At 54.3% G+C, this 25330-nt stretch overlaps 1 protein-coding gene across 2 annotated transcripts in view; it reads left to right on the top strand.

The window, feature by feature from the left end:
- The window catches only part of TINAGL1 (tubulointerstitial nephritis antigen like 1), a 35925-nt gene extending 12538 nt beyond the window's left edge, over positions 1 to 23387 (top strand). Inside the window, exons 2-13 of one of the 2 annotated variants that reach the window (XM_069578758.1) lie at positions 12471 to 12644; positions 13403 to 13726; positions 14625 to 14688; positions 18782 to 18874; positions 19086 to 19200; positions 20313 to 20436; positions 20521 to 20671; positions 20804 to 20993; positions 21105 to 21150; positions 21420 to 21543; positions 22736 to 22781; positions 22890 to 23387. In XM_069578758.1, the coding sequence (XP_069434859.1) occupies positions 13411 to 13726; positions 14625 to 14688; positions 18782 to 18874; positions 19086 to 19200; positions 20313 to 20436; positions 20521 to 20671; positions 20804 to 20993; positions 21105 to 21150; positions 21420 to 21543; positions 22736 to 22781; positions 22890 to 23030 (1410 nt within the window). In that variant the 5' untranslated portion in view covers positions 12471 to 12644; positions 13403 to 13410 and the 3' untranslated portion in view covers positions 23031 to 23387. Of the gene's footprint in view, positions 1 to 12470; positions 12645 to 12796; positions 12895 to 13402; positions 13727 to 14624; positions 14689 to 18781; positions 18875 to 19085; positions 19201 to 20312; positions 20437 to 20520; positions 20672 to 20803; positions 20994 to 21104; positions 21151 to 21419; positions 21544 to 22735; positions 22782 to 22889 lie in introns of those variants that run through there. The other variant, XM_069578759.1, reaches the window with a different exon arrangement.
- The last annotated feature ends 1943 nt before the right edge of the window (positions 23388 to 25330 follow it).

Genomic DNA, 25330 nt, shown 5'->3' with positions numbered 1-25330 from the left:
AAGTCTAGATTTAATCAACCCTCTCTCCAAAGAAGATCTTCACTTGCTTCCCTGGTGGCTCAGAGGATAAAGTATCTGCCTGCAATGCAGGAGACCTGGGTGCAATCCCTGGGTTGGGAAGATCCCCTGGAGAAGGAAATGGCAACCCACTCCAGTATTCTTGCCTGGAGAATCCCATGGACAGAAAAGCCTGGAGGGCTACAGTCCACAGGGTCGCAAAGAGTCGGACACGACTGAGCGACTTCACTTACTCACTTAGAATCAGTCTACGTCAATCTACGTTCAAGACTTCATCATCCAACACATATGAACTGGGGCTGCAAGTCTGCACTAGGGCTGACTTCCTTCTAGGAGCACGGCTTTGGGGATTCCCAGCGTGTTGTGGGGAAGGTTTTCTATACGATCTTTCACTATGTACTCTAACTTTATTTGTGCCCCTGGCCCAAGAGAGTCAGCAAAACAACAGTCCAGACTGGCCAGAATCAGGAAAACAGACTTTTTCTGTTTGGTTTCTCTCTCAAAGTCTTTGTTTTCCCTTCAGTGTGTTTTCTGGTAACTCTGTAACCCTCTGGTTACACTACTTTACCAGCAGTTTTCATTGTTTCCAAGGGGAGAGTTGATCTTGGTGACTTAGCCTGACATGACCATAAAGGGAATTCTGCCAGGCCCCAGACTCCATTTGACAGAGACGGAGACTGTGGGTCAGTGGGGTAGGGCCACTTTCCTGGGATCTTACAACCTGTGAGAAGTGGAGCCAGCCTACAGACTTTACCAAGTCTGGTAATCTCTCCACCCATGACCTAGCAGTACTTTCTTGGATACTCGGTTTCTCTGTATGTAATGAAGAAGTCAGACCAGATGGTCTCTGAGAGCCTACTGGACTCAGAACAGAATGCCATAGTTTTTCAATCCTCTGAGACCCACTCAGCCGCCTCTCCACCCTCAGTTAGTGAATTGGCTCAGCTTAGATCTGACACCTGAGGCTAGTCACGGAGAGTTCCCAGATCAGCCACAAGGGGGCAGTTGTGTGCAGAGAGCGCTCAGGTTCTGAGATGACATCATGGCCAGGGGTTTCTTCTTGGAGGTCTTTGCTTCTCACCATCAAAAGGGAAAATGATTTTGCCTGGGATCCAAAGCCCTGTGTCCTTTCTGCTTGGTTTCATTTGACAAACTCTGGCTGGTGCACAGAGATAAGTCATCCCCTGCCTCTACCCTGGAGGACTTCATGGTTCACTAAATCCTTCTCTCCAGGCTAGATTTCAGGCTGATTTTTCCACCTCCCTGTTTGGCTCCTGCTGTTCTCCTTCCCCCAATGCTGCCATTTCTCCTCATTTTTAATGCTCAACTCAGATGCCAGCTCTTCCCTGGAGTCTCCTAAACACTCCCACCAGAATCCCCCTCCCCTCCCCTGTGCCTACAGGCTTGGTTCTGCATCTTGAATCCTGGTCTGGCCCTGTGCTCATCTCACTTCTCAGACAGGGCAGTGGCCGCCTCAACCCTGGGCCCCCTGTGCCAGCCCAGGACACAGGAGCACTGGAGGGAGGCAGGTGGAGGGTCTACTGGCTGAGACTTCTGGCAGAGCTGAAGGGGATCGGAGCCCAGCACCTAGCGGGCTCCACTGGCAACTCAAGTGCCTTTCAGGATCCAGCTTGGTGCTCTCCGCTGAGAAAATGACAAGAAAAGCTTCCAGTTCCATGAACCCATGGATACATTATGAAACCATAAAAACGGCAGAAGAAAACACAGAAGGGTTTCTGATTAACTTTGGAGTTTGAAAGACCTTTTTATGACGCAAAACCACAAGCCATTAGCAAATAAGAAACGTAAATGACTTTTAAGCTTTTGAAGAAATCCTCAACCTTATTGATGCGAAGACTACCAGAGATTAAAAATACACTGAGATTCCATTTTCACCCATCAGATTGGCAGAAATCCCCAAGTTTGATATCATTGTTTAGGTGACACTGTGGAAAAGCAGGAACACTCATCATTGCTGGGGGAGGGACAACCCGTGGGGGACAAGATGGCATTATCTATCCAGGGTATTTTGCAAATACCCTGGTGTTAGACTGGATTCTAAGGTGATCCTTCTCGGCTTTCAACTTTGTGTGATCCTTTGCATGTGAGCAGAATCTGTAAATATGATAAAAATATGGACTCAATGATTATGTTCCTTTATATGGCAAAAGAGATTTTGCAGGGATTTTCCTGACCATCCAGTGGTTAAGACTTTGCCTTTCAGTGCAGAGGGGTGGGTTCGACCCCTGGTCAGGGAGCCAAGCACCCACATGCCTGATTACGGAAAAACCAAATCATAAAACAGAAGCAATATTGTAGCAAATTCAATAAAGACTTTAAAAAACATGGTCTACATTTTAAAAACTCTTAAAAAAAATAAATATAGATTTTTTTAAAACAGAGATTTTGCAGACGTTAGTAAGGTCCCAAGTCAGTGGAGGGGGCTCAGGATGGAATCAAGGTATTGGTAAGGCTTAGTTCTCATTTGGGGGCAAATCAACTTCCTCGAGCACTCCTGTCATTGGCAGAACTTTCTCCCTAGGGGGCTGGACCTGATCAGCTGAACCTGTTAAATGCAGAAAGTTTTCTCCAGCTGGTCTCAGAAGAAGAAGTCCGACATTTGAAGCATGAGAAGGATGCATTGTGCCCTTTGGAGAAAGCCACATGGCAGAGTATGTAGGTATCCTCTAGGAGCTGAGGAGCGCCCTCAGCTGTTTGCGGCAAGAAACCAGAGACCACAAGGAAGCAAGTTCGCCCAATGACTGGAGTGAGCGTGGAAGCGGATCTGCCTCCTGAGGCTCCAAATGAGAACTAAGCCTTGCCAACACCTTGATTCCTTCCTGAGCAGGAGACCCAGCTACATCATGCAGGACTGACCTACAGATTCTCAGGGTGTTATTTTAAGCTGCTGAGTTTGTGATACTTTGGGAATTAATTCTGCAAATACACTTGCACATATGTTGAACAAAGTATGTACTTGATTATTCATCACAGCCTTATCGTAATACCAAAAAAAGAGAGAGAAATTAGAAAGGACTCAAACTGATTAAATGGATTATTTCAATCTACAGTAGATATCAGGCAGTGATAAAAAGAACAGGGAAGCTCTACTGGCTGATTAAAATCTCTAAGATGTGTGGCTAGTGGGAAAAGGCACAACCCGGCATATGTAGTTTGTTATGTTTTAAGCAGAAAGGGTGTTATGAACATATATTCATTTTTGTAGGTGCATAAAGTAACTGTGCTGGAGTAGGAAATGGCAACTCCTCTCCAGTACTCTTGCCTGGAGAATCCCATGGACAGAGGAGCCTGGCCAGCTACTTTCCATAGGGTCGCAGAGTTGGACACGACTGAAGTGACTTAACACAGCATAACAAAGAACTCTGCAAGAAAACCTCAGATACTATAAAAAGTGGTGACCTGTAGGGGTGGGGACGAGGAATCAGAACAGGGCAAATGAGGCACATGTGTCCAAAGGAGACTTTTGTTAGTGATAGAACATTTTTTTAAGTTTATTTTAAAATTATTTATTTATTTCTATTTGGCTGCACTGAGCAGCATGTGGGATCTTAGGTCCCCAACCCAGGATCAAACTGTTGCCCACCTCACATTGGAAGTGTGAAGTAAGCTGGACTAACCATTGGACCACCAGGGAAGTCCCCAAGTGAGATTTTTACTGTATGCTTTTTATACACATTTTTGGAACCATGAGGATGTATTAATGAAAAATCAAATAAAACTAATTGCCTTAAAATGAGCCAGAGAGGGAATTACCTGGCTGTCCAGTGGTTAGAGCTCTACACTCTCACTGCTGAGGGCCCAGGCTCAGTCCTTGATCAGGGAACTAAGATCCCACAAGCTGCACAGTGTGGCCAAATAAATAAATAAAATGAGTCAGTAGGGTGCCACCCTCCCCCCAGCTTCTTTGTGGGCCTGAGCCTGCTCCCTTCCTTTGCCCCCAAAAGTTGATTCTGGGGCATGTCCTCCACAACACCCTTGACCTCTGACATAGGGTCCTCATTCTCCCTTCTGCCCTAGGGGAACTAGAGACGGGGATTCAAATAGCTGTGTCTGTGCAAGTCATGTTTCTGGGATTCAGTTTTCCCATCTGTAAAATGGGGATGAGCATACCTCAGAGGGCTGTTGGAGGATTACATAAAATAAACCACATCAAGTGACCCCCACCCCACCCCGTACTCCCGCCCCTTAGAAGGTGCTCTTGGCAGTTGTGCTGGCTGGAAAGGGCATTCCTTGCAGAAGGAGTTTATTGAGCACATAGTAAGTAGCCCCGATCACTCACCGTGTAACTGTGGCTCAGTTCCTCTGTCTAGTCTCCATATCTTCAGTTGCAAGTGGGAAGTTTGGACTGAATGCATCCTCTCTCTCTTTTGCATGAGTTTAGGGACCTCAGTTACTATGGAGGGTTCTCTCTCAGATATGGGTTAGTAAGTCACAGACAGAGTGGCGACTTGTTCAAGGTCACAGAGCATGTCAGAGGCAGAACCAGGACTGGGACCCAAGGCCCCTGACTCTCACCGCACCCTAGAGCTCTCTCTGCCCAAGCCCCTCTGTGTCCAAGCAGCCATGTCATCCCATGGAGACTTCTTGGGGTCTCTCCTTATCTCCTCTGCTTGTTAACTACAGAAGGGCTGCTGCTCACCCAGCCTTGAGTTTCAAGGCTCCAGCTCCCCAGATCCCCACCCAGGAGTCTCCCCAGCCCCTCCCCAGCATCTGCCCCCTCCAGCAGGAGACACAGTGACTAACAGGAGAGAGCACCCTTGGGGTGGTGCGGAGCCAGTGAAGGCCCCTGTGACCACAGCGTGAGGACCCACAGAGGCCTTGAAGTTTGATCTCTCGCCTGAAACTCTCTTCCTCCCCAGGGTCTCCCTCCCTCATCCTGTGGCTCACTAGGTCCTGAGGGAGTTACCTCCCCTTCCTGAGCCAGGGAGAGAGTGGCCTTGGCTTCTCACAACCTTCTAGGTCTCTGTGGACTCTGACTATATTTCTTGTCCCTGAGTTTCCCTAGGGATCTGGGGGCAAGCTACCGGGTCTCTTGTCTAAGTCACATGAGGTTGGTTCCTAACATCTGAGGCTTGGCCTCTGAGAAGTCATGTGAGTGTTTCTTTTAGCACCTGCTGGTCATGCTTCCAACAGGGAACTATGTCTTGGTGTCTCTTAGATAGTCTCTGCCTGAGCATCACTCTCACATGTGGGGCTGTTTGTCACCGTCTAAGCTGACGCAGAGAACAGAGATCCCCTCACGTATGCAAACACGTGTGCAGATTTCAGACCACTGTAATGCTGTTTGACTCCTTTCATCTGGTTTTCCTATGGCTTGACCCAAGAGGTTGGAGCAGGTTTATGGTAGTTTCAGCTGGTTTGACTCACTTTACATCGGCACAGGCGCGTTTGCATCTATTTGTCTGTTCTGAGCTCATCTGTGGCTGTCTGGATTTGGGTTATCATAATAATAGCAGACACTCTTCTCACACTTGTGATAAGTCAGCATGGTCGATTAAAAGGCCTTTACATGAAGTCATAATTGTCACAACTTCTATGCAGGTGGGGACTGTTATTAGTGTTCTTCTTTCTTTTTTTGGAACACATCTGCTTATTTATTTTTATTTTTGCTGCACTGGGTCTTCGTCGCTGCCTGCAGGCTTTTTCTCCAGTTGCAGCATCCAGGCTCTCTAGTTGTGGTATGTGGGCTTAGTTGCCCCGAGGCATGTTCCCAAACCAGGGATCAAACTCATGTCCCTGCACCGAAGGGGAATTCTTAACCTCTGTTTCATCAGGAAAGTCCCCAGTGTCCTCATTTCACACGTGGAGAAATTGAGGCACAGAGAACTTCAGAAACCTGCCCCAGGTTTGCAGCTCACTGAGAGGCAGAACCAGGATTTGAACCTATTCCTTCTGGCTGCCAAGTCTGTGCTCTGAACCTTGACGTTACACTCTATCACTGCCAATGAGCATTTGAGCCATTTCTTGATAAACGTCGATGCCGTCTGAGCCAGTTTGTTCTGCTTTTGCCAACACAAGCTGCTTGGTGCTGGCTCCATCTGCAAACAGCCCTGAATTTGGCACGTTCAGATTGACACACCATCTCAGGCCTCACAGAGCCTAGACCACTGCATTAGTTTCCTAATGCTGCTGGCACAAACTGCCGCAGATTTGACTGCTTAAAATGTAATTTCTCACAGTCTGGAGGCCAGAAGTTCAAAATCAAGGTTTTGGCTGAGCTAGTCTCTCTCTGGAGGCTCAGGGGGAGAATATGCTTCTTGCCTCCTCCAGCTTCTGGATGCTTTTGGACTGTGGTGTTGGAGAAGACTCTTTAGAGTCCCTTGGACTGCAAGAAGATCAAACCAGGCCATCCTAAAGGAAATCAGTCCTGAATATTCATTGGAAGGACTGATGCTGAAGCTGAAGCTCCAATACTTTGGCCACCTGATGTGAAGAGCTGACTCATTTGAAAAGACCCTGATGCTGGGAAAGATTGAGGGGAGGAGGAAAAGGTGACGACAGAGGATGAGGTGGTCAGATGGCATCATCGACTCAATGAGCATGAGTGTGAGCAAGCTCTGGGAGTTGGTGATGGACAGGGAAGCTTGGCGTGCTACAGTCTGTGCGGTCACAAAGAGTCGGACACGACTGAGAGACTGAACTGAACTGGGCTTCGGGGAGCGCCAGGTGTCTCTTGACTTGTGGCCCCTTCACGCCAACCTCTGCACCCATGGTCTCATTACTTCCTGCTCTTCCTCTGAGTGTTTCTTATAAGGAGATTGTCAGTGGATTTAGCACACCCCAACCCCTCTAGACATTCAGGCTTATCTATCCCAAGATCTTTAATTTATCTGAAAAGACTTTTTTCAAGTAAGTTTCCAGCCACAGGTTTCAGGGTTTAGGATTTGGGCATATCTTTGTGTGTGTGGGGGGGGGCGGGGGGGCTCCATTCAACCCACTGCAATCACTAGGGTCACATCACAGTATTTCCCCCTGAGAACCTAGCTCTTAAGAGGGACTCTAATAGATTGGTTCTTAACTCAGCCTTTAGGATTTTATTACTTTCTGCTGAGGAATTAAAAGGTAGAAGTATTCAATGTGCTTGCAGCCACGGAAGAACCTCTTGTACTTTTCAAGACTCTTTTGTTGCTCTTCCTGGCTGGGAAGATCAGGAATTCCTGGAAACACCAAGCAAGGTGTGGGAATGTTTCCGTAAATAGGCACGGGAAGACAGAACCTGCTTTCTAAGATGTTTGCTGGTGATAACACCAAGTTTACTGTTCCCCAGGGAGCTCTCTTTAGTGAAAGTAATGCTGAATCGAAGGAGGGCAGATGATTAGCAGATGAGGGGGAGCAGTCAGCCCCAAATATCTCTGCACTCCTGGCCTAGAGTTGAAAGAAGCTTGTCATTTAGATAGAGAGAGAGGTGACGAAATGGTGTCCTTACTCAGCAGGAAGCAGCACTCAGGGCGCTTTGTACTCAACTGACCCCAAGCACCAGTTCACAGAAATATTACACAAAAGGGAAAGCTGTTTCTCTTTTCTGCATTTCCCCACTTGCAGCCACAAGTGATGACTATGAACGCCACCGGATGTGAGAGTCAGCTTAGTCCTTAGACCATTTTGGCCTCTGCAGAGGCTCCAGGGATTGGGCTCAAGGTCCTGCTCTGCCCCTACCAGCTGTGTGACCTTGGGCAAGCCAGAAAGGCTTTCTGAGTCTTGATTTTCCCATCTGCCAGTTGATTTAATAGGGTTACCTGGGAAAAGGCCCACGTTTGGCACACGCCGTGCATGGCGGAACACATAGTAGCGAATAGACGGGCTGGCCAGTCACTACAAATGCATGGCCAGCAACTTCGAGTGGCCACTGCGCACTGCCGGAAATCCCACTCTGTGTCTCCAGGGGGCTTGATTGTGAGGACTGTTTCATGTCTATTCCTCTTTTCCAGTCTCGCTTTGGCTGCAACTTGCTTGCACCCCATTGGCAAACCATCAGCGGAGGGTCCCTCGGCTTCACATGGCTGATTGTACAAACGCACCTCCTCTTCTTCTGCCTCTCAGACGACTGTCCCTGCTCCTAAGTTCTGTCCACTTGGGCTCTAGGTGTCCTCTCTCTTACTTTAGCAAGGACTCTGATCCTGGGTAATCCCCTCTCTCTGGAACACCAGTTCCTCCCCAGTTCCTTGCCATCAGCACAGAGACACGGTATGACAGTCTCCGTATTTGGACAGAACTCTCCCTTCACCCTCCCTATTTTCTTCCAGCCAAAGCCCCATTTCTCGACTTCCCCTTGCAGTAAAACAATCTAAAAAGTTGCCAGTGGTTGTTCTCTTCGGTTCATTTGCTCCTATTTGCTGTTCCACTCCTGCCAGTCGGCTTTCACTGAGATTGCTCCATCAAGGTTGCCCTGGCGTCCTTGCTGTGGACACGTCTCTGTCCTCAGCTTCCTCAGCCTTCACGGGGAGCTCCCGCTCCTGGGTCTTGAAACACCCTCTGCCCTTGGCTTCCTCACCTTGGCCCTCCTCTTCCTCCCCGACAGCTTCTGCTCAGTCCACTGCACTCTCTCCTCTTCTCTGCCCAGCTTCTGCCTAGGAGTGTCCTTGGACTCTGTCTTCCTCCCACTTTTCCAGTCTGAGCTGGAAACCAGCCTAGGTCACACAGTCTCTGTGGGTCCAAGCCGTGGCCCAGCCTGCCCAGACTCCCAGGACGGGAACGGTAGAGAAATTGCCCACCAGGCTAGGAACCCAGAAGTCCTCAATTCCTCCTCTCTCACCCATCTCATCTGACCCTCCAGCAAGTTCTGTCACTTCCACCTCCAGAAGAGGTCTCCAACACGCCCTCTTCTCAGGATCTCCACAGCCACCAGCCTTATTCAAGCCTTAGCATCTCTAGCCTGGGCCACACCATCGCCTCCTCCTTGGGCCCCCTGATTTCACTCTTACCTTGTACTCATCTCTTCTCTAAAGAGCAGGTGGAGTGGGGTTTTACATGCGTGAATCAGATTATTTCACTGCCCCGTTGAGATCTCTTTCGTGCTCAGAAGACAGTTCAAGCTCCCTACTACAGCCTGAGGGTCCGAGGTGATGGGCCGTGCATACCACCTCCCAGCCTCATCTTGTTCCTCCGCCCCGGTCTTCACTATAGCACGGCCACTCTGGGCCTCCTTCTGTGTCTCAAACTGACTCACTTGTGCCACTTCAGGACTGCTGCTCATGCTGGTCTGGCTTCCTGGAACACCCTCCCCCGGGTTCCAGGACTTGCTGCCTCCTTCTCATCCTTCAGTTTCAGATCAAATGCCATCTCCTTTCTGACACTGTCAACAATCACAGCACTCGAGGTCCCATGTCATGGGCAGTTTCATAGCCCTTTACATGGTAGAATGAATATATGTGTGTGTGTGTCTGTGTGTTTGCTTGCTTGTCTCTTTTCCCATTAGCTTGAAGACGTTGCAACAGTAGAACATTTGGTTCAATCCTGAACACTCAGCGTCTAGCACAGAGCCTGGCGCATAGTAGATGCTCAACAAACATTTGTGGAATGAATGAGAACATCAAGCAGGAACACCTTCCTCTGGCCCCGAATCTTATCTCCCACAAGCTTCAGCATGCCACGAAAGCACAACCTTCTGCCACACAGCCCCGTGAACAGTGCTTCAATAACACAGTCCAGCAGGCCTCAAAAAGCCCAACATGTTCAGGACAAGACTCAGCATGGACCATATTAGGCCTGCCCTGGATTTCAGACACTGCTTCAAGCTCTGGGCCTGCCCAGCTGACCACAGGGGTTCCCAAGGGACCTCCCAGCCCTGGATGTAGTGCCATTTGGGATCCATACATCTGAGATTGCAGGCCTCAAGTAGCGGGTCCTCAGCCACAGACCTGGGTTGAGCAGAGCACGATGGGTCACTGTCTTCCCAGGAGGCCCCGCTCAACCTCCAGAGGAGAATGGTCCCTGCTGAGCACCCTGAGCAGCTGAGGAACCCGAAAGGGGAGGGAGTGGTGCCGGATTCTGGGGAGAGGAAAGGAGGCCCAGGCCTCTGCTCTGCTGTGTGACCTTAGGTGGGTCACTGCCTCTTTTTAGCTTCACCTCCTTTTGGAGAAGGGCTTCCCAGGTGGCTTAGTGGTAAAGAATCTGCCTGCTAGTGCAGGAAGCACAAGAGATGTAGGTTTGATCCCTGGGTTGGAGTAGGAAATGGCAACTCACTCCAGTATTCTTGCCTGCAAAATCCCATGGACAGAGGAGCCTGGCAGGCTTAAGTTTCATGGGGTCACAAAAGAGTGGGACATGAGCGAGCGCACACACACACACACACACACACCCTTTGCAGAAAGAAAAGAGCACCTAAGAGCCTCTAGGGAGTATCAGGGTACAGATGGGAAACCAAGGCCCCGAGAGGGGCAGGGTCTGCCCGGGGGAAAAGTGAGGAAGGACAGAATCACTGTGGAGCCCCAGGCCACCTGCCTCCCGAGAGGCCACAGGGCTCAGAGGGCAAAGCCTGCTTCCATCTCCTCACCTGTTGCTCTGCCCTAGGCCCTTGGACAAGAATAAAGGCAGAGAGCGAGTCACCAGGAAGGAGAGGAGCTGCGGAAAAGGAAAGTGGGGTTCCAGCCCCTCTCCCAGAGCCCTGCCCTTTTCCTCTCCTCCCTGGCCAAGGAACCAAATGAGTCACAAGATTCCACTGGGGCGGGCTCGGTGCCAAGCTCAGTGATGACGAGGGACCTCGGAGCCATGCTCTTGGCTCCGATCTCTTTCCTCACTCTGCGTTCCTGTCTCCTGTGCATGGGCAGACAGGCAGGCAAGAACAGGCAGATAGCTAAAACCCCTGAAGAGACACAAACAGACACCTACCCAGATACACAGACACCTCGTAGACAGGCAGACACAGACAGGGACAGTCACGCAGCTATGCACACCGACGCAGGAGCCAACAAGCACACAAATACAAGCAAGCAGTACACTGACGTACGGACAGGCCCATGACTGCACAGAGGCAACAGCCAGACACACCGGCACGTGACAGATAGGCAACAGAGATACAGGCAGACTCAGACACACTCAAACAGAAACCGCTCACAAACCCAGATACGCGCATGACACAGACTCACATGGAGGGCCTGCAGGGGGTGATCTGGGGCAAAGGACAGGCCAGATGCCCCAGGGCCAGTCCTCAGCCCCAGAACCACACTGAAATGGATTCATGAAAGTGGATTCTCTGGGCACGAGCTCTTCTGAAGGCAGCCTCCATCTCCTTCCCAGTACGAGGGGCCGGCTTTGCAGTAAGACAAATGGAGGCTAGACATAGAAAGGGACTTCCCTACAGGGAGGGTGTTGAGACCTGCGAAGGGGGTGACTAAGGATGGCTGGGGGAAAGGAGTGGAGTGTTGGCAGGTAGCGAGCCTGCCTTTTGGCTGTGTGACCTTGGGCAAGTCTGTTCTGAGCCTCAAGGGTCTCATCTGGTTCTGTCCTCCCAGGTCCCTGCAAGGAGCAGATGGCCAGCTCCTGAGTGTTCGCACCAATGCTAGGGCTCCAGGACCTTACTCCTCTAACCCCCACACCCCTCCTCAGGGCAGGATTCCCTTCTTGACTCCCTGCCCAGTACCCCCAGGCAGGGGGTAACTCAGTCAACTCAACCACAGATGCCCGTTGTCCAGGTCCCTCCCCTCCCCCAGGGGCCAGCCAGCTGAGATGCCCCAAGTCTGGAGGAGGGCGGCAGGGAGGTCAGAGCAAGGGCAAAGGGAATTCCCAGTGCTTGCATTTTCCATCCAGGGGCGACTGTGAGGCTCAGGCCCAGGATGAGGGGTGGTCTGTCCAGGTGGAATCTCTTTCATCCTCCCGCTGTTAAGAGTCCTCTGGCCCCGGGCCCAACCTTTGGAAGACAGGGGATTGCGCAATGGGGAGGTAAAAGGTGATGGCGGGCCTGGCGGGACAGAAGCCCCATTGTTTGGGGCCCAGGCCAGCCTGGGCAAAGGAAAGTTTCAAGCCTGGGGCAGGAAGGAGGGAGGCTCTGCAGGGGGTGCCAGCTGGCAGGGCTCTTGCCTTGGGACCCTGGAGGGGCACAGGTGCCGAGCAGGACCACCCCCACCCCACCAAGGGGTGGATTTGATAGAAGGGGCAGTGTTTGGTGAGATGCCTGGGCTGATGGGGAGGGCAGACCCAAAGAGGGATCTTAGGGCAGGGAGGCAGCACCCCCCCCACCACACCCACTCCATCTTCCCCGAAATCCCCCCAGGGAGGATGAGTCTCCCAAGGCATCTGCAGGGTCCTAAACTATCCTCCTGCAGATTCCAGTCATTCCTGGAAACCGAGACGGCTTGGGGCAGCTCCAAGGCTTGGGAGGAGGGGGGCGGTGCCCAGTGAAGAGGGTGCCCAAGACTGTATTTATTACTGAGGGGTCGCAGGGAGGCTTAGTCATTTTTGCCGCCCACACTCTCCGCATCATTTCTCTAACTTAGGTTCCAAATTCGGAACTCCGCCGCCCCCTAATCTTCCTTTGTCGGCGCAAGCCCCTCGGCCCCACCGCGAAGCCCACCGGGCAGTCCTTCCCAGGGTCAGCAGACCACTAAACGTTTCTGCCTCGGTTGGAGCTGGCCCCCTAAGGGAACGGCTTCCACCCGAGACCCGGCAAGGTGAGTCGCGTGCTCAGGATCCCTCTCCCCAAGTCCCGGCGTCGGGGGTTACGGCGGGGCGATTCCAGGTGCGAACCCGCTGGGGCCCCTCCCTTCCTCCGCCGGCCAGGGCGGCGCGCCCCGCGGGGCGGTACAAAAAGCGATCCCGCCCAGCTTTCCTCACTTGACTTTGAGTGTCCCGCGGCGGTCGCGGGGAGCGGGGAGGCGGAGGCGAGAGAGGCAGCGGGGCTCAGCCCACACCCCTCACCAGGTAGGGCCTCTCCCCTGCTCGGAGGGGGAGAGACAGTTGTAGACCGAAGGAGCAGAGAGGAGGAGGGGCAGGCGGAGGGGCCGAGACAGGTGGCAGAGAGGGAAAGTAGACGGGGGCAGAGGGGCACAGCGCGAGGGACACGTGAGGGGACAAAGTCAGGGCCCCCATCAAGGACCGAGGCTGGGCAGGGATCCAGGATTGAAGGAGACCTGGAGTTCGAAGCCTGGGTGTGGCCATCGTCCCCACCTCCCATTCCCTGAGGGTCCCCTGGCAGGTCAGAGAGGGGCTCCACTTCTTGCCCAAGCTCCCTCCCCGCCCTGTAAACCAGGGCACATAGACTGTGGCTCCTCGCCCCTGTCCTGCCAGGGGACGCAGGAGTCAAGGGTCCTTGTTGGATCCCCGCAGACTCGCAGCCCCAGGAAGAAGGGGAGAGCGGTCACCGGGGGTGCCAGGGAATCGTTGCTGCTCGCCACTTCTAACACCTGACCTCTGTCCTCCCTGGGCCCAGGAGGCACCATGTGGCGCCGTCCACTGGGGCTGCTGCTGCTGCTGTTGCTGCTGCTGGCCGGCGAGTTGGGCGTGGGCGCCCGGCGGGGTCGTAGGCGCCGGGAGCTAGCACCGGCTCTGCACCAGCGTGGCATTCGGGACGCGGGGGGCCGGTACTGCCAGGAGCAGGACCTCTGCTGCCGTGGCCGCGCGGATGACTGCGCCCTGCCCTACCTGGGTGTGACCTGTTACTGTGACCTCTTCTGCAACCGCACCGTCTCCGACTGCTGCCCTGACTTCTGGGACTTCTGCCTTGGCGTGCCACCCCCCTTCCCCCCCATCCAAGGTGGGCACCAGACGGCCAGGGGTGGGTCATGTTGTCAAGCCCAAAACTCATCAAGGCTCAGGAGCAAGGCTGATGCATTGACGTTTCCAGGGGAGGCTTCAGGGTAGCATCTGGAAAGAGACCCCACCCCTCTCTTTTTACACTCTGGTCTAACTTGAATCTCTCCTGTAAGATTGAAAAAGCGCCTCGGTCGGTGGGATTTTCATTTGGCCCAGGAGAAGGGCAGCCACCTGCCCTTTCTCCCAGTCCTTCCTGTCTCTGTATTCCGGACTGAGAAGGTGCTGGCCCCACCTGCTGACTCACTCTCAGGCTGATAAAGCGCACAAGCCTCGGTCAGCGTCATTCTAGCAGTTCCTTTGCTTCTGCTCAGGATTCCTTATCTCTGAGATGGCTGGTCACCCCTGGGAGGTGGGTCAAGTCTGTTCCTACCTTCAGCCCTTACCACCATCCACCCACCCCAGTCCAAGAGGAGACTCACTTGACTTCCTTCCTTCAATTCCACAGGGCTGCAGGTGTGCCTGGGTTGTCATCCCGAAGTCCCGTGTTATCTCAAGGGACTCATGTACCTTCTTTTAGCTTTGGCTTTCCTATATTCGTCCCACTCCCCATCTCCAAACACCAGCTCATTTAACTGGCATAGGATCTAAGGAATGTTGTGGCTGGCTTCCAAGTGAAGCAAGAGGGATTTGGGTTAGAGTCAGTGAAGAACTTCCAAGTAGTGGGAAGTTGATATGGAGACTCTCAGGAGATGTCTTAAGTTGTAGCTTGGCTTGGCTTTCAGTGAGGGCTGGTGTGTGTCTGGGAGGATTCAGGACACCAGACCTCTGAGGATCTGACCATCTCAGCCCATCGTCCCTGGTCTTAGTTCCGCTTCTCTTCCTGTCTTCCCTTCCACCAGGATGTATGCACAAGGGTCGTGTCTATCCAGTCTTGGGAACCTACTGGGACAACTGTAACCGCTGGTGAGTATTTGGGACTTGGAGGGGGCTTGCCTGGTGGGCTTTGTGGCAACAGACTTGTTTCACATCCTATCCCTGTCACTCATTTGCTGGGGGCAAGGCCTCAGTTTCCTCATCTGTAACATGGGAATTTTTACCCGGACCATGTCAGCTTCTACACCAGCATTCCAACAGCAGTCCCCAGGAGTAGTTAACCGTGGATGCCTGGCTTCAGGTGCAGCTCCTCCTGTCTGGGGCCGGGCTACTTCCCCTCCTAGCCTTTCTCACTGTCACGGGAGAGTCCAAGAAGGGGGCGCCAGGAAGGAAACCTCTGACTGCAGCATCCGCTGACCTGGACCGGATGAGGGTCAGGGATGGCTGAACTGGCAGCCAGCCAGAGTGTAGTGGGGCCTTCCCTGGAATGTGGCCCCTCCTCCCTCCCCCACCCCTCCCCACACTTCCCAGCAAGAGGATGAAGGGGTTGGGGTACGCCACTACCCTAATCGAGGGCCTGAGATGTGAGGGGGGAAGCCTTGAGTGCTTTAATGAAAATAAGGGGGACCCTAAGACTTAGAGCAGGAGGCCCTGCACCCACTCCACCCCCTGCTCTGGGACTGAGAGGGCCTCTGGGGGGAGGAAACTTTTAGGAATGCGTGATGTGTAAGTGATTTCCATTGCCTCACTGGTGTGAGGGGTGCCTGGGTCGCAGTGAGAGTGAGGATGTATGCGTTTCGGCATGTGTCAGGGTGAGTGCAGATGCACTCACATGTGCACGCTTTGAGTGTGTGTGACCCGTGTGTGTGTTTCAAAAGATGGAGCACGCCTGCATGATTCTGCTGGCGCCGATAGGATGGACATGAAGGGGTTAACACTCTGTCCCTTCCCTCTGCCTGGCCACCCAGGCCCCCTCTGGAATGCTGGGACCTGCTGCCACCAGCCCTGCCTAGACCTGCTCGGACGGCCCCGGGGGCAAAGAGGGAGGCAGCAAGAGAGGCCTGACCAAGCCACTTCCCTGCCAGTCCAGCTCTGGCTGTGTTCCCTGCACTTGACACCTGAGGGAGGGTTTGGGGCAGTGTCTGGGGGCCTCTCAGACTCTGGGAGCCCTCCAGGGATGTTTTGAGAGCCAGAGGGGGAAGGGGAAGACAAGAACCTTCCTGAACATGCCTGCAGCTCCCGGGGCTGGAGAGCCCAGCCGTACTGGGTCTTGTCCCCTTGAGGCTCCTTAAAAGGCAACATTGGAGGCGGGAGCCTCGGGCAGGCTCAGAAGGACGAAGTTCAGCATCTTGTCATAGCAGAGTTATGAGCTTGGCACAGCACTGTAGAATTCACAGGATTCAGCTGTTCAGTTGACACCTATCAGAGACCTACTATGTGCCCAGCGTGGTGCTGGGTCAAGGAGCTGCAGCCAGTATGCGGCAGACAGTCCTTGTCTCTGCACGAGAGCCTAGGTGACACAAAGCATAAACCTGTCATTACAACCTGTTCCAGGTGTGACGGGGGACAGAGGTCAACAGGGGATCCTAGCTCTGAGTGGGGTGGGGGCGAGGGAAGTCCACTCGGGAAGGGACGTTTATGCAGATACCAGGGAGATGAGAGCGTCAGTGGCCCAGGCCCAGGAGGAGGGAACAAGGGGGGCGATGGCTGGTGGAAAGGCCAGGAGGTGGGGACAAGCTCATTGCAGCTGGAGCTGTGAAATGGGGAGAGACGCCTGGGGAAGTGCAGGCCATGTCCCCTGAGTCTCATACACTGTGCCTAGGATGTTGCATTTTGTTCCAAGTGTTGTGGGAAGCCACTTAGGGAGCACACACTGATGTGTGTTGCTCAAAGATCTTATTGGCTTTAAGAGTGGGATGTGTGTACTGGGGGAAGGGGATTATAAAGTGTTAGAGAGCCTGGTAAGGAAGCCACTGCCGTGGTCCCGGGACCAGAGTAGGGTGATAGTGGTGGAGGGGTAAGAGGCAAGTGGGTTCCGAGTCTTTCATGATGCTGGGTCTGCTAATTGGGGAGGCATGTGGCAGAAAGCAATCTTCAACATGATGTGGGTGGTGGGGGCAGGGGTGAGTAATGGTGGAGACGTCACAGACCACACGGAGTTCTGGCTTGAACAGCCCAGTAGATAAGGTGGTGTTGTCTGAGCTGAGGATGTTGTTAGGGGGAGGAACAGGTTTGGGGGAGATAGTTTAGTCATTTTGAGATGCTACTCACATACCCAGAGGAGATGTCAGGAGGCCAGTTGGATCTGAATCTGAAACTCAAGGGGGTGGGGAGTCGGGGTTCCTGTACTGAGAACAATAATAGGAGATGACAATTTCTAAGCACATAACATGGGCCAGGCCTTGGGCTTTGCAAGCTTGCCTTTTAATCCCTGGAAGTTGGCACTATTATTATCCTCATTTTACAGATGACATTGAGGGAGAGTTTTAAATAACTTACCTAAGGTCACACGGGCTTCCCTGGTGACTCAGTGGTGAAGAATCTGCCTGCCAATGCAGGAGCTGCAGGTTCGATCCCTGGGTCGGGAAGATTCCCCAGAGAAGGAAATGGCAAACCACTCCAGTATTCTTACCTGGAAATCCCATGGACAGAGGAGCCTGATGGACTACAGTCTGCTGCTGCATAGCTGCTTCAGTCATCTCTGACTCTGTGCGACCCTGTAGACTGTAGCCCACCAGGCTCCTCTGTCCATGGGATTCTCCAGGCAAGGGTACTGGAGCAGGTTGCCATGTCCTCCCCCAGGGGATCTTCCCAACCCAGGGATTGAACCCAGGTCTCCCACATTGCAGGGGGATATTTTTTTTTACCACTGAGCCACCAGGGAAGCTCCGGGCTACAGTGTATGGGATCACAAAAGAGTCAGATATGATGCAGCAACTAAACAGCAAAGAACAGAAAGGCCACTAGTCAGCTAAAATCAGAACCCTCGATTCGATTCGGAATCCATGGTCTTAATCATTTCACTATATTGCCCCGTTCATTCATTCATTCATTCAACAAATATTTATTAGGTCCCTACCATGTGTTAGATTTTGTTTGGGGGCACTGATGATATCAAATAATACCTGCCCTCAAGGACATTAGATCCTATGAGGAAATAGGTATAAAGAGTATAAATAACTAAAGCTATAATATGTCAGATAGTGATGACAGGCTGAGGAGAAAATAAAGCAGGAAAGCAGGGTAGGAAGGGTGGAGGATGCTGAGATAGGGTGTTCAGGGCAAGCCGCCCTGAGAAGGTGACATCTGAAGAAGTGAGAGGGGGCCATGAGGATGCTTCCTCCTAGGAAGGAGAGCTCAAAGGCCCAGAGGCAGGAGCACGACTCGTGTCGACCGTCAGGGGACCAGCTGGTTGTGGCCTTAGGAACCAGGTCTTAGAGGAGGGGGCCAGAGAGAAGACAGATCGTGCGAGGCCTTGTTGGCATGGAAGGACTTTGGCTCTTATCCTGTCATGTGAAGCCAATGGCGAGTTTTGGGCAGGAGAATGGCATGATGTGATTTGGGTTTAACAGGATCACTGTGTTAAAAATATACTGAAGGGGTGGGGCCCAGGGCCGAAAAGCGAGAACAGTGAGGAGGCTGCAGCCTAATCCAGGTGAAAGGTGATTGGACCACGGTGGCTGCAGGAAAGAATGAGATGCGGTTTGGATTCTGGATGTGTTTTTAAGGTAAAGTCAACAGATCTGCCAATGAATCAGGTCAGCACGTGAGAGAAAGAGTCAAGGGTGCCTCCCAGGCTTTTGGCCTGCGCTCCAGGAAGGATGGAGTGGCTGTTTTCGAGGACTGTGGCAGGTGCAGGCCTGGGAGTAGGAGAGGGGAGAGCAGGTTTGAGATGTGAGATGTGAGGAGTGTAACCTATCAGACGCCCCGGAGGTGAGGCTGTGTAGCAGCCAAGATCCTAGAATCTGGAGTTCAGGGAGAGATCTGAGGAGCAGATGTAAACTTGAGAATCATGAACTTGAAACTGACATTTAAAGCCACCGGGCTGCATGGGATCACCTGGGGGGTCCTCTCGTAGGTGCTGATGTGGAATTTCAGGCCCACATGTTCAGACCTCCAAGGCCTCCTCCCTTCCAAGGATGCCCAGCCTTACCTCACTTCTTCTTCCCTCCTGTTTTTCCAGTACCTGCCATGAGAAAGAGCAGTGGGAGTGTGACCAGGAACCATGCCTGGTGGATGAAGACATGATCAAGGCCATCAACCAAGGCAACTACGGGTGAGAGGCCTGAAGCATGACCCCAGTGGGCACACGTGCACGCACGTACATGGGTACTTTCTGCCTGAGAGGCGCGTCCTGCCAGGGGCGCCCACACTCAGGTCTTATTCGTGCGCACACTCAGCCAGTAGGCGTCTCTCCCACTCACATGCGCATTCCTCCAGGACCTCCAGCCTTGGCAGGCCTGTGACCTCCACCCCCTCTCTTTCAGCTGGCGGGCTGGGAACCACAGTGCCTTCTGGGGCATGACCCTGGATGAGGGCATTCGCTACCGCCTAGGCACTGTCCGCCCATCTTCCTCCGTCACCAATATGAATGAGATTCACGTAAGTGCACCCCTGCCTACAATCCTGCCATCTCCCTTTGGCCTATGACCCCAGGGACCCTGGCCCGTGTGCCCTGTTTCTCCAAGGGCCCAGGCCCACTGATAGACTGTGTGTTGTGGCCAAGTGACTCCCCTTCTCTGGGCCTTAAGTTTCTGCCTATAACTCGATAGACTGCACTGTAAGAACTGGTGCTCAGATTCAGAGTTTTGTGGTCCCGGCATCTTACCCTCCCTGGGTGAGCCTCCCCAGCTTGGGAAAAAATGTCATTGGTCCCAGTATGATGGGGTCAGGGCCCTAAAGGGCCAGGAGGTCACCTTGGTATTTTGGGAAGGAAGGGACAGGCACTCCCCCAGTTTTGGCCAGAGAGCAGCAATTCTCGGAAACAAATGCCATCTCAGCAGAACCTCAAGGGAGGAGGGGGTTTCTCCCTTCCCACCAATGGGACCCTCTAGAGGGAGAAATGGGAACCAGAGCCAGGACAGTTCCAAGGGTGAGGAAGGGGCGCTTCAGCGGGACAGGGCTGGGCCATATGCCGGAGGCTCTGTCAGTGGCGGGCAAGGAGGGGCTGGTGTTTGGCTGGTGTGGCCAGCCCTGCAGAGGGAGTTCAGCTCAAGGCTGGGGTGACCAGACCCTGCCCCTGCCCTTACTCCCTGGGGCCTCTGGCTATTTTCTGCCTCCTGCTGTTTGCTTTGGCAGCCTGCCCAGTCACGGGACCTTACTGCTTCTTCCCTCCCCTGCCCTTTGGGGCCCGAATCCCAAGGTCCTGTTGGAAAGAAGGATGTAAGTGGATCAGAAGGTGCAGAGCAGGAAAGAAGCCGGAATGGAAGGTGGCCCAGTCACTTACCTGTTCCTGGCTTCAACTGCTTCACCTGTAAACAGGACTAGTCACTCCCCAGCTGACGCTAGGGAGGCACTAAATGGTGCCTGCGTCTCCCTCTGGGTCAAGGTAGAGGTTGCTGGAATCTCTCAGATCAAATCTCTCAAATCTTGGCGGGCTCAAGATCAAATTGCTGAAGGTTCTGGACTCTTGGGAAACCTCCCATGCCTAGGGCCCTGGAGGGTCAGGCTGGGGCAGAGGCAGGAGACAGACAAGAGTGGCCTTTACCTTGCAGACAATGCTGGGTCCAGGGGAGGTGCTGCCCAGAACCTTCGAGGCCTCTGAGAAGTGGCCCAACCTGATCCACGACCCTCTAGACCAGGGCAACTGTGCAGGCTCCTGGGCCTTCTCCACGGCAGGTAGGTTCAAGGGCAGGGGCTTGCCAGGCGGGAAAGAGGGGCCAAGGCCTGACCCCCTGACAGCCCCTCTACCTCCCTTCCCAGCTGTGGCATCCGATCGAGTCTCAATCCATTCTCTGGGGCACATGTCACCTGTCCTGTCGCCCCAGAACCTGCTGTCTTGTGACACGCACAACCAGCAGGGTTGCCATGGTGGGCGACTGGATGGTGCCTGGTGGTTCCTGCGCCGACGAGGGTGAGCAGCAGGGGGCACGGACAGGGAAGAGGGCATAAGCTGGGGTCTCAGGAAGCAAAAGCCTGCAGGAAGGGCTGGGCCATGCTGCCCCATGCTCATTCTTGTTCCCGCTCCCTCCTGCTGCCCCTGCAGAGTTGTGTCTGACCACTGCTACCCATTCTCCGGCCATGGGCGGGACGAGGCTGTCCCCGCACCCCCCTGCATGATGCACAGCCGGGCCATGGGTCGGGGCAAACGCCAGGCCACCGCGCGCTGCCCCAATAGCTATGTCCATGCCAATGACATCTACCAGGTCACTCCTGCCTACCGCCTCGGCTCCAACGTAAGTCTGCACTTGAGTGAGGGGCAAAGGCAGGAGAGAGCTGGAAGCCTGACCAAAGGCTGGAGCCTCACGCCTGATGCATCCTCTCCTCCTCACCCCCTCACCCTCCAGGAGAAAGAGATCATGAAGGAGCTGATGGAGAATGGCCCTGTCCAAGGTAAATGCCCCTCATCCTGCCCCGTGATATCAGAAGCTTGTGCCTGCTTGAGACTGGGCACCGTGGCACAGGTGGTCCCTACAGCCCTGAGCAGCAAGTCCACTGGGGCCAGGAGTGGGGGACTGTGTCCCCTCCTCAGGGGTGGCACCTGGAGGGGCCACTTAGAGCCTTGGTACCAGAGGCTCTGGGACCTGGGCATGTATCTCCAGGTTTAGGCATCAGTGCCTGTGCTGATGGGCTGAGCCACCTCCTCTGACCTCTGCCCACAGCCCTCATGGAGGTGCATGAGGACTTCTTCCTATATCAGAGCGGTATCTACAGCCACACACCAGTGAGCCTCGGGAGGCCGGAGCGATACCGCCGGCATGGGACCCATTCGGTTAAGATCACAGGGTAAGCAGCTTGGTGGGCAAGGGGGCTGGGGGCAGCTAGGGGCTCTAAACCTCCCTTGAATCCTTGCCACCTCTCTGCAAAGCTCCATTTCAAAGAGGAGGAAACTGAGACTCAGAAAGAGGAAGTACTTGCCTCAGGGCACACCAAGAATTAGAGGCCTTTCAAAGTGTTCTAGAACAGTTCCTTACACACCAGGAGAAATCACTCCAAATCAAATACAGACAAGGATCCAAGGGTTGCTCCAGCTCTCTGCAGCTCAGCGCCTGTCCCAGCTTTGCCTGACTCACTGACTCATACCTCCAGCCCTCAGTTTACCCCACTGATGTAACAGGAGATGCCAGAGTCATTGATTTCAATAGTCTAATCGATAAAATATACTTCGTACCCACCTCCACCCCCTCAACCAGCCAGGTAAGGATGGAAGACAGGCAGATGTGTGCCCCCTCCCCGATGTGGGTTTCTGGAAGGTATAGGCTTTTCTGCTCCCCCTTGCAGATGTCCCTTTGTGCCCCGTGGGGGACTTAGAGATGTGGAGACTGAGGGAGGTGCAGAGAGGGACAGTGGTGTGCCGTCCTAAGTCGCTTCAGTCTTTTCCGACTCTTTGTGACCCTCTGGACGGTAGCCCACCAGGTTCCCCTGTCCCTGAGATTCTCCAGGCAAGAATACTGGAGTGGGTAGCCATCCACTTCTCCCAGGGGTCTTCCCCACCCAGGGATTCTTTCCGCTCGCACCACCTGGGGAGCCTGGTGCGACTTGGGCAAAGAGGGACAGAGAACTGCCCAAGTCCTGCTGCTGCTGCTAAGTTGCTTCAGTCGTGTCCAACTCTGTGCGACCCCGTAGACGGCAGCCCACCAGGCTCCCCCGTCCCTGGGATTCTCCAGGCAAGAACACTGGAGTGGGTCGCCATTTCCTTCTCCAATGCATGAAAGTGAAAAGTCAAAGTGAAGTTGTTCAGTCGTGTCCGACCGACTCTGACTCTTTGGGATCCCATGGACTGCAGCCTTCCAGGCTCCTCCAGCCATGGGATTTTCCAGGCAAGGATACTGGAGTGGGGTGCCATTGCCTTCTCCGGCCCAAGTCCTGAGGGGACACCAAGTCACCAAAGGCAGCAGGGGCCTAGCTAGGGAAGGCCGCAGTGGGCAGGAGCCCCTGAAAGTAGGTGAATCAGCGCCCTTGTGGCTCTGCCCGGCAGGTGGGGCGAGGAGACACTGCCTGACGGGAGGACCGTCAAGTACTGGGTGAGTCCCGGCACCGCGTGCCCTGCGGCCACTGTCACCTTCCCCTGGCCCTCCTGCCCTTCTCCCCCACTGCGATTCCCCTCCTCACAGCCCCCTCTGTGTTCCCAGACGGCGGCCAACTCATGGGGCCCGGCCTGGGGCGAGAGGGGCCACTTTCGTATCGTGCGCGGCGCCAACGAGTGCGACATCGAGAGCTTCGTGCTGGGCGTCTGGGGCCGCGTGGGAATGGAGGACATGGGACACCACTGAGGCCACGGGCACCACACTGGGAAGAGCCCCGCTCGTGGGGCGGCAGCCCCCCGCCCCGCCTGCCCGTCCGCCCGACGGGACTCCAGGCGCCAGAGGTCTAATCCCTGCACGGTTCCGCTGACGCAGCGCCCGGCCTGGGAGCCACGGGCTGGCGGAGCCCCCAGACCTCCCAGCGAGGCCAGGCAGGGGCTGGCCGGGGAGAAGCGAGACCCCTACGCAAGATCACTGAAGCCAGGACACCGGCCCCCCGCCCCAGTCTCCAGCCCATGACCTCACCCCACCCTTGTACTTTTATTCTTCAAAGATATTTATTTTTCTTTTCACTGTTTTAAAATAAAAAATACAAAGTATTGATAACTATGGTATCTTGAAATTTCTGGGCGTGGAAATCCAGGCCAGAGTTGGAGTGGCATATGGGGGGACTGCAGAACGGACTGCCTGAGGCTTTGCTGGTTGGCAGGGGTGGGGGTCGGGGACCAGAAATCTTAGCCTCCATTCAGCCCGAATTTCAGTGACCTTGGACACTGATCCACTGGGGTGGGACATGGATGGCGCGGCCTTTGGCCCCCAGAGAGATGCGGGCCCGTGGGAATCACCTCTCAGACGCTGAGTCAGCGCTGCCTGGGGTGGGGGGCAGTCCAACCCACCAATCAGCAGAGCTGGCGCCAGTGCCCAGCAGGCAAGGGGGGCATAGCCCCATAGAAGCTGGAGCCTCTGTCTCTGCAGATCAGCTTCTCCAAGCCACCCAGGCGAAGGGACCCCCCCCCACCTCTACCCCTAGGCCAGATTGGGCCTGCCTCTGTGAGCCCTCTCTCTATCCCATGTCCCCAGGCTATCAGTGCCAGCGGAATGAAGTCCAGACCTCACTTGCATTCAAGGCCATCAGGACCTCACCAGCTCCTTCACCCACTGCCCAGGCGACCCCAGAGTCCTCCCTGCTCCCTAACGTCAGCACACACGCAGACCACTGGGCATTTGCACATGCTGTTTTCTCTCAGTCCAGATGCCCTTCCATGCCACCTACCCCCGTCGCACTGCTGTTCCCAACCCAGCTCCAAGGCTTCTTCACTCAGACAGTATCGGGGGAGAGCAAGGAATGTGCCAGGTGCTGTGCAAGGGAGCCATGGTTCCCCAAACCACCCCAACCCCTCTTGACATGGCTTAGACACCCCCTCCCTGAACTCAACTGCATCCTGCCCTTTCACCAGTATTTCACTATCTTCCTTATGCTGGCAGTTCCTTGAGAAACAGAGACTGGGTCTGGCTCACTAATGAGTCCTGGTACCCAGACCTGTCCCCTGGATAAGGTGGCGTTGCAGTTTGTGGGATGGTTGAATAACCCGACCCATTCTTTCCTCTCCATTCCCTTCCCAAGCCTCTAGGCACAGAGGTCAGTGTGGAGCCCTGTCTTTCCAGAGGCTCAGGGAGGCTGTGCCTGGGCATAGTCCTCCCCCGGCACCAGTCCTCCTTGCCCCCAGCTAGAGTCACTGGAGGAGGCAGCAGGGAGGTGTATCCCCTGGAGGGCAGCCCCTCAGAGCCAGCCACGTCCCCCAGGCCGCCTGGGCATCACCTGAAAGGAATGCGGGGCGACCGATAAGCGGCTGCCTTTGTTTCATTTCCTGTTTGCTAGGACGTCCCGAGCCTGGCTCCCCTGGCCGGCCTGCTTGTCCCCAAGGAGCCAAGGCCAGCCAGAGCCCTGGGGACAACGATGGGAAGGGAGCCCCGATTACTACCCCCTCTGCGGCCGCCAGACACGCCTCACAACTCCCACCCCACTGGAAAAACCCCGGTCCAGGGGCGCGGCTGGAATTTTTCTACAAGGACCTTTGGCGGAAGCGGTGGGGGTTGGCAAAGGGAGGGAAGCAGGGGCGCGGCTGAGTCTCCAGGCTCTAGCTCTGTCTGCCGGCCGGGAGGCCTGACCCTGTGCGCCCAAGTAGGGTCAGCCTAGCCCTTCCCTAGCCTCATGGACCAGGGAGCCCCAGGCCTGCGAGCCTCCCCCAACCTCCCAAGAGTGCAAATGGGGCTGGGCAGCACTTGGCAGGTCTCTTAGTAACCTCCACCAGCCACCTCTGGTTCTCTGATATTGGCAATGGACTTGTAGGTGTTGTGTTTTAAATCCTCTCCACTGGCAGCTCTCAGGACTCAGACACTGGGTTTGTGTTTATTTTATATTTTTATTTATTTTTTAAATTTGAGTGCACCACAATGCATGTGGGATCTTAGTTCCTTGACCAGGGATAGCACCTGCAGCGCCTACATTGGAAGTGTGGGGCCTTAACCACTGGACCGCCCGGGAAGTC

Source organism: Ovis canadensis, chromosome 2 (genome assembly GCF_042477335.2).
Source record: "Ovis canadensis isolate MfBH-ARS-UI-01 breed Bighorn chromosome 2, ARS-UI_OviCan_v2, whole genome shotgun sequence".
NCBI classification, from domain to species: Eukaryota; Metazoa; Chordata; class Mammalia; order Artiodactyla; family Bovidae; genus Ovis; species Ovis canadensis.
The sequence above is the reverse complement of the archived record's forward strand: the minus strand, read 5'-3'. Positions and strand labels throughout refer to the sequence as shown.